General features: G+C 42.9%; 1 protein-coding gene across 5 annotated transcripts in view; it reads right to left on the reverse strand.

The window, feature by feature from the left end:
* Positions 1–7,423, reverse strand: part of CDK16 (cyclin dependent kinase 16) — an 81,804-nt gene that overhangs the window by 15,481 nt on the left and 58,900 nt on the right. For all 5 annotated transcript variants that reach the window (XM_042449434.1, XM_042449436.1, XM_042449437.1 and 2 more), the window contains 4 exons: positions 5,126–5,249; positions 4,912–5,032; positions 1,461–1,558; positions 419–524 (listed from right to left, as the gene is read on the reverse strand). In XM_042449434.1, coding sequence (XP_042305368.1) covers positions 419–524; positions 1,461–1,558; positions 4,912–5,032; positions 5,126–5,249 — 449 coding nt within the window. The remainder of the gene's footprint in view (positions 1–418; positions 525–1,460; positions 1,559–4,911; positions 5,033–5,125; positions 5,250–7,423) is intronic.

Here is a 7,423-nt window from a genome sequence, read left to right on the forward strand (position 1 = left end):
TTAGTGGTCGTGCGAGACTTCGCCTCTAGGCCGCCGCCATTTTCCCCACAAAATGGTGGCGAAGTCTCGCGTGACCTCGGGGAAGGTTGTGCGAGACTTTGCCGCCATTTTGGGGGGAAATGGCGGCGCCCAGAGCAGTGAAAAGCCACAATCGGCAGCGGCGGCAGCAGCAGCCAGGGTCTGGCCGAAAGGCCTCCGCGGGCCGGAGGTTGCTGACCCGTGATAAGGTCACAAAAATACTTGAAACTGTGAGAGCATGAAGAATCAACATATTCAACATTTATTATATTATTTCTCTGCAAAATTAGAAAAAAAATAGAAAGAAGGCACAGCAGGCCCTTCTCTATTCAGTAGTGATAATCTGGATTCTTGGCTTTTAGAGAGCACCACATCCTATTAAGGCCATGGCAACACTTACCTAGGGGCATGGTTAATCAGGGCCTCAGGACGGTATTTGGGATAATTATAGGTTCGGAATTCTTCATTGGATAAGATTCCTGGCCACGTCTCTTCATTGGGTGTCCCTGACAATGCAGGAAAAGAAGAACTGAGATTGGAAAAGCTGCAAACATGGGACCAGCAAGGCAACAACTGTGGAACAGAGCGCTGCCTACTAGGGAAATGGGGCTTTTAAGGAGAATTTTGTCATCATGTGCCTTCATGTAATTTCTGACTTATGGTGACCCCAAGCCTAAGGCAAACCTATCATGATTTTTTCTCTGCAAGACTTTTCTGAGGGATTTTTTTTGCCATATCTTTCCTCTGAGGCCGAGAGAGTGTGACTTTCCTAAGGTTACCCAGTGGGTGTCCTTAGGATTTGAATCCTGATCTTTCTACACTACACTGTCCTACTGCAACACTGAACTCTCTACACTACACTGGATCTCCAAATAGTATTGTCACAGCCTTACTATCACATCACTCAGGAGCAGCCATTCCATCATACTGTAGAGCAGAAGGAGAGATGAGAAGCAGGGCCATTTCATTGGCCCTGCTAGAAGAACATCTCCTCTTGTCACCTCTCTCCCTGAACAGCTGACATACCAGCTACATTTTAAAGTTAACAGACTATTTGTGTCTGTTTACTTTAAGATCTGGAGCATTAAGTTTGTTGTTTTTCTCCTCTCCCTTCTTTCCTTTTTCCTACTGTGCTATATTTTCAATGGAGACAGAGAATATCTTGGATGAACACAATGATGATTACAATTATATAACCTCCTTTCTTTGAATTGAAAAGGACAGAACACTTTCAACAAAATATTGTAATGACATTCAACATCATTTTCTTTAAAATGAATAAATGTATGTTCAACTTCTTTGCCCTTTCCTTTACCAACTGACTGTTTGAGTGGGGCAAAGCCACCTACAACAGTTGTTGTGAATCTTTAATGCAGCCTGTGCTATGACCCTCCCACCCCTTCACTTATTTGTCAGCAACTGTGCCCTTGCCTGGATTGTACCTAATATCCGAAAAATGAAGTGCAGCTGCTCCTCAACTGTGGAGCCTGGAAACAGCGGCCGTCCTGTGGACATCTCATAGAAGATGCAGCCCACACCCCTATGTGCACAGAGAGAGAGAGGATGCAGAGATTAGCAGGACTCAGCAGCAGCAAAAAAACTAGCAAGGACCTTCATTTGTAGTGTAAAATATACTCATTAATTCTTATGTCTTACTTCTGTCAGTCATTTGACTCTGAAGCTGCTGCCACATTTCAGAATTAATGCAGTTTGAAACCATTTGAACTGCCATGGCTCCATCCTATGGAATGCTGGGATTTGCAACTTGCTGAAGCACCAGAATGCTAACAGACGTTAAATATCTCACAAAACTACAGATCCTAGGATTCCACAGCATTGAGCCATGGCAGTTAAAGTGGTGTCAAGCTGCATTAATTCTGCAGCGTGACAGCAGCCTCAGTTACTTTGACTGGAATCCTCTTGGTGACTTACCCCAGTACCTTTTCTATTTAAAAATTAGTTTTTTAAAAAGCATGATCTCAGATTCTGTCCAAAAATATCTTGATCTCAGAAACATCAAACCCCATTAATGGAATACATCATGCATATTAATCAAAGGAAATGAACCCTTCCCAGAAGGCATCTGGCTCCATCCTGGCTTCTGAGGGAGAGAGGGGTGGGCCAATCCCATCAGGCCTCCCCAAAGGAGCTGAGCCCTTCTCAGAAAGCATCTGGCTCCATCCTCCACTCCCTTCCCCTTTTGTGTCATGTCTTCTTAGATTGTAAGCCTGAGGGCAGGGAACCGTCTAATTAAAAGATTGTATGTACAGTGCTGTGTAAATTTACAGTGCTATATAAATAAAGCTTAATAATAATAATAATAACAACAACAACAACAACAAATCAGCACATATTTAGCTGTTCTAAAAAAAATTAATGTTATTTCTGATATTCAAGAAATAACAGAGGTTCCCAATGGCCACTGAAGGTGGAGATCCAGCACTCTACAATCTTTTGTCCCATCCATGACAACCAGAAGCAGAATTATGCAAATATACAAAAATGTGCTTAGACTGCATCATTTTGGACAGATAACAAAATTCAGATCTTTGTATAAAATGTGGGTAAATTTTGATTTTAAACAGACACTGACAAAGATTTATTTAGAGCATTTTCAGCCACACCTATTACACTAACAGCATGTTTACAAGGCAGCACATTTCAAACTCTACACTTCCAAAGAACCCTTTCCATCACGAGTCTGCTGTGGCGCTCCAACACCTCAGCAATGAAACCTTTGCATTTGGCAGAAAATTCCTGCATATCCCGGGATGATTAAGGAATATTCTAGAATCTGCCCTATGGCACCAGTATGATCTAGCCCCCACTGAGACAGAGGCACGTCTTTTTGGATTTACCCCAGAAAGGCCCCTGTTAAATGAGAATCAGCAAACTCCTTTCTCAACTCGGGTCCTTCCTGATGTTCTGGCCTACAACTACCACTGCCAAAGACTCATTGGCCATGCTGGCTGAAGCTGATGGGAGCTGTAGTCCAAAACATCTGTTAGGATCAAGAAAGACTGGGTAAAATTGTCATAAAGCAATGGTTTCAAAGAGCCTTGTAGGGAAGCTTGAGTCTCCTTGGAAGCTGATCATACACAAATCTTTATGTGGAAACAAGTCATAGTTCACACATCACCCTGTTTGTTGACCACTAATGAACTTCTCTTGTCATGTATACCCACTGAAGAATGCGGACTGTGTTCTACAGCGCACTCCCAGTTCCTGGAAGTTGTTTTTTGAGGCCCAGCAAAGCTGACTGGCACTGTTGAGAAATGGCTGACACAACCTAGACAGCATTTTATAAGGAATCAGTGGCTATTTGATTTGGGCCATCAATCTGTTTGCCTCTAGCATCAGCCTCCTTATTCTGTTAGGTGTCTTCTCCTGTTGTGAGCTTGCAACACACTGGTTAATACAAACATTACTAAACAACTCAACTAGCCTCAGGTTTTGCTTCAAAAAACAGACAAAACAGAAAATGAGCTGCACCTTTTCTTAGAGCTCTGAAGACTGGAGGGCTATTTCCCCCAAATTTCTCCAATATCAGTGGAGGGGGGGAAGTCAGTGGAAGCCATTTTCAAGGAACTGGAAGTAACATTTTGGAGATTGCTAAATCTTTTCCAGGTCATCTGGGATGTGACTGTCTGCTATTAAGAATGGACTGGGATTGAAATAGTGTTAAAAGGCTAAATCAGGGGTAGGCAACCTGTGGCCCATGGGCCGGATGCGGCCCGGCAAGGCCTTGGGACCGGCCCCAGCCCAGTCCTGCCGCCGATTGCCGCCGGGGCCTTTGGGGGGCAATTGTCTATAGAAGCCTCAGAAACATGCATTTATATTAACATTTTTTAAAAAATCAGCAAATTTTTTCACGTGTCCTCCATTTTTTTAAAAAAAGTGTCTTCCATTTGAAAATTTTGTCCTACATTTGTCCTGGTTTATTTATATATTTAATTTTTTTTTTTAAAATAAATTTTTAATTTTTTGGCTTCAGCCCCCCAGTTGTCTGAGGGACAGCAACCCGGCCCCCGGCTCAAAAAGGTTGCCTACCCCTGGGCTAAATGATGCCCACTGGAGTAATTTTTTCAGGTAAAATGGATCTGAGGCTGATTTTTTTTTTTTTTGGAAAAGACCGTATCTGCCCAAGCTCTAAGATCTGCAGGAGAGGCACTTCTCTCTATCTCACTGCCTTCACAGCCATGGCTGGTGGGAACACGGGAGAAAGCCTTCTCTGTGGCTGCAGATCTTTCTTTTCCACCAAGCTTTTGAAAACTGTTTTCAACAAAAAATATTTATGGTGCTGTACTGTTTTTAATCTGTCTTAAAGGAAGAGTTGAATTGATTTTAAGTCAGTTGTTACTTAATCTTGTTTTACTCTTCATCTTATATGCTTTTAACTGTAAGTGCATTCTTGTATTCTGTAAGCTACCTTGAGTCCCAGCCTGGGAAAAAGACAGGATATAAAAAAAGTGAGGAAGATATGAATGTATTTAAAAAAAAGAAAAGATCTTTGGAATTTGAAGGAGGGTCAGTGGGGTGAAGGGTATGTCAAGCTCAGGAGATCACTGATGTATGCACAGACTATTAAAACAACTGATTTTACTCCAGGCTGTTGCTGCTGCTTCTCTTTTTATTATTACTACTACTGCTGCTATTACTACCACCACCACCACTAATAGGCAAATTTAAACCACCAAGAAAGAATGTGAATTTCCACAGGGCTATGAAGGAGTCTTGACATATACATTGAGAATAAGAAAAATACCAGGAAGGGACATTCAGGGAACACTGTGTCTCTTCTAAATAGCCCCCACCCCCGACACACACATACTGTAGCAGCCACTGAAGGGTAAGAGATAAGAGCCAGGTTGAAGCAATTAACCAAATCCTTACCACATGTCAATCTGTGTAGAGTACTCTGTAGAGCCCAGGAGGATATCAGGTGGTCGGTACCACAGTGTTACCACTTCATTGGAGTAGGTTTTGGTGGGAATTGATTTTGCCCGGGCCAATCCTAGAAAAAAAAAAATTAAAACCCTAAATATACTTGTTAGCAAAAGCCAAAGGTATTCTACACAGCAAGAATGGACAGCTGATTTGGACTCACCAAAATCTGCTAGTTTGAGCTCCCCTCGCTCATTAATTAGCAAGTTCTGGGGTTTGAGGTCTCGGTGCAGCACCTTCTGACGGTGGCAGTAGGCTAGGCCACGCAGTAGCTGGAACAGGAACAACTGGGACAGAAAACAAAAACCCCTAGTGAGTTTCCCTAGGTAAATTTCATTCTCCCCACTCAGTAACCTTCCGTATCTAGCCAGTGCTCTCAACATATTGAAATGCCACATGACCCAGCAAGCCATTTGTAATATTCTTATTAACTAGGAGAACAGGTGAGATCCAAATTCAGTCATACTTAGAGCAGATCCACTGAAATCAATGGAGCAAGTAAACTGTGACTAACTTAAGTCTCACTAACTTCAATGAATATAATTTAAGCATGACTAAGTCAATCCAGTCTGTACAAAATGAATGGACTCATAAAAATGCATCTCATTTGCCAATTTGCTAAAATGATGGAGTCTTCTTTAATAAGACCACTTTCTTTTTCTAACAGTTTGAGAATGGATTGACCACATAAAGAATGTTGAGAAGATGGAGCATGTCCAGAGAAGGGCAACCAAAATGGTGAAGGGTTTGGAAACCATGCCCTATGAGGAGACTTAGGGAGCTGGGTTTGTTTAGCCTGGAGAAGAGAAAGTTAAGAGGTGATATGACAGCCTTGTTTAAATATTTGGATGTAATATTGAAGATGGAGCAAGCTTGTTTTCTGCTGCTCCAGAGAACAGGATCCAGAGCAATGGATTCAAACTAGAGGAAAAGAGATTCCACCTAAATATTAAGAACTTCCTGACAGTAAAAGCTGCTCGACAGTGGAACACACTCCCTCGAAGGGTGATGGAATCTCCTTCCTTGGAGGCCTTTAAACAGAGGCTGGATGGCCATCTGTTGGGGGTGCTTTGATTATGAGTTCCTGCATGGCAGGGTGTTGGACTGGATGGCCCTTGGGGTCTTTTCCAACTCTATGATTCTATGGCCCGTTCCAGACGGGCGTATAGTACAGTGGACCCTTGTTATACGCTGGTGTTTGGTTCCAAGATCCCCAGTGTATAACAAAATCCGTGTATGCTCAAGTCCCATTAAATATAATGGCAGAGGAAAACGATGTCCCTTATAAAAAATGGAAAATCAAGGTTTGATAATTGAAATGTATACTTTTTTGGAACATTTTCAAACCGTGTATGCTTGAATCCGTGTATAACAAATCCATGTATAAGAAGGGCTGACTGTACGTCCCCAGGACGTACTAGGGTTAGGAAGGGGCGTCACTTCCTGACGCCCCTAACCCTAGTATGTACTGGGTCCGTACAAAATGGTGGCACCCGTACACACGGACGCCACCATCTTGATGTGGCGGACGGATAGCGTCTGGACGTCGCGCAGCACTAATGACATCACGAGTGCGCCATTGGCGCCTTGCGGCGTCATTAGCATGCCGCAAAAAGAAGCACCATTCTTTTTGCCGCTGCGGATCCCTCGCGGAGCAACCTGCAGCGCCGAGAGACCGCCACTTTTAGGCGGTCTGTAATGCACCATAGTCACTATCTTGGCCATGTAACCAGAAAAGTATCAAAGAACAACGTACAGATTAGCTATACAACCCATTCTTATTGAACTGAACTGGGTATAATAGTATAATACTGGAGATCTGGGTCTCTGAGGGAACATCCTGATGCAGCTAACATAGGAATGCCCAACAGTGGCTTCATTTGGTATTGAACTCTGCCCCAGAATAAACATGATTTCTAATTCCTTTCCCAAGTTTGAAAGGATTCATGCCATATCTGGATGGACCTTACCTAGGCCACATATCTAATCAGAAAACATGAGGGCATTGTTAGTTGCTAAACACAGAACCCTCAGACACTGAATATCCTCACTGTACCATGATGTGTGAGTAGAGGAAATGCAGACAGACTCAAGAGTGATCAGTATGTATGTAGTAAAGATATTTTGGAGATAGGATGAGTATTTGGGGTGTATTCTTAAAAATAATAAGATTGCCTAGATGCTAGATAAAAGTCAATTTTGAACAGAACATCAGGAGTGTACTGTATGATGTGTTTGTGTGCCGGTATGTGTGTAATAAAATAAAGTGCCGGTATGTGTGTAATAAAAATAAAGATTGTGTGCTGGTATGTGTGTATGTTTACACGCATACCGGCACACAATCTTTATTTTTATTGTTTTAGGGGTAGGCAACCTTTTTGAGCCAGGGGCCGGGTTGCTGTCCCTCTGACAACTGGGGGGCCGAAGCCGGGGGGTGGAGCTTCCACCCTCCAGGGGCGGA

Source organism: Sceloporus undulatus, chromosome 2 (genome assembly GCF_019175285.1).
Source record: "Sceloporus undulatus isolate JIND9_A2432 ecotype Alabama chromosome 2, SceUnd_v1.1, whole genome shotgun sequence".
Taxonomy (NCBI): Eukaryota; Metazoa; Chordata; class Lepidosauria; order Squamata; family Phrynosomatidae; genus Sceloporus; species Sceloporus undulatus.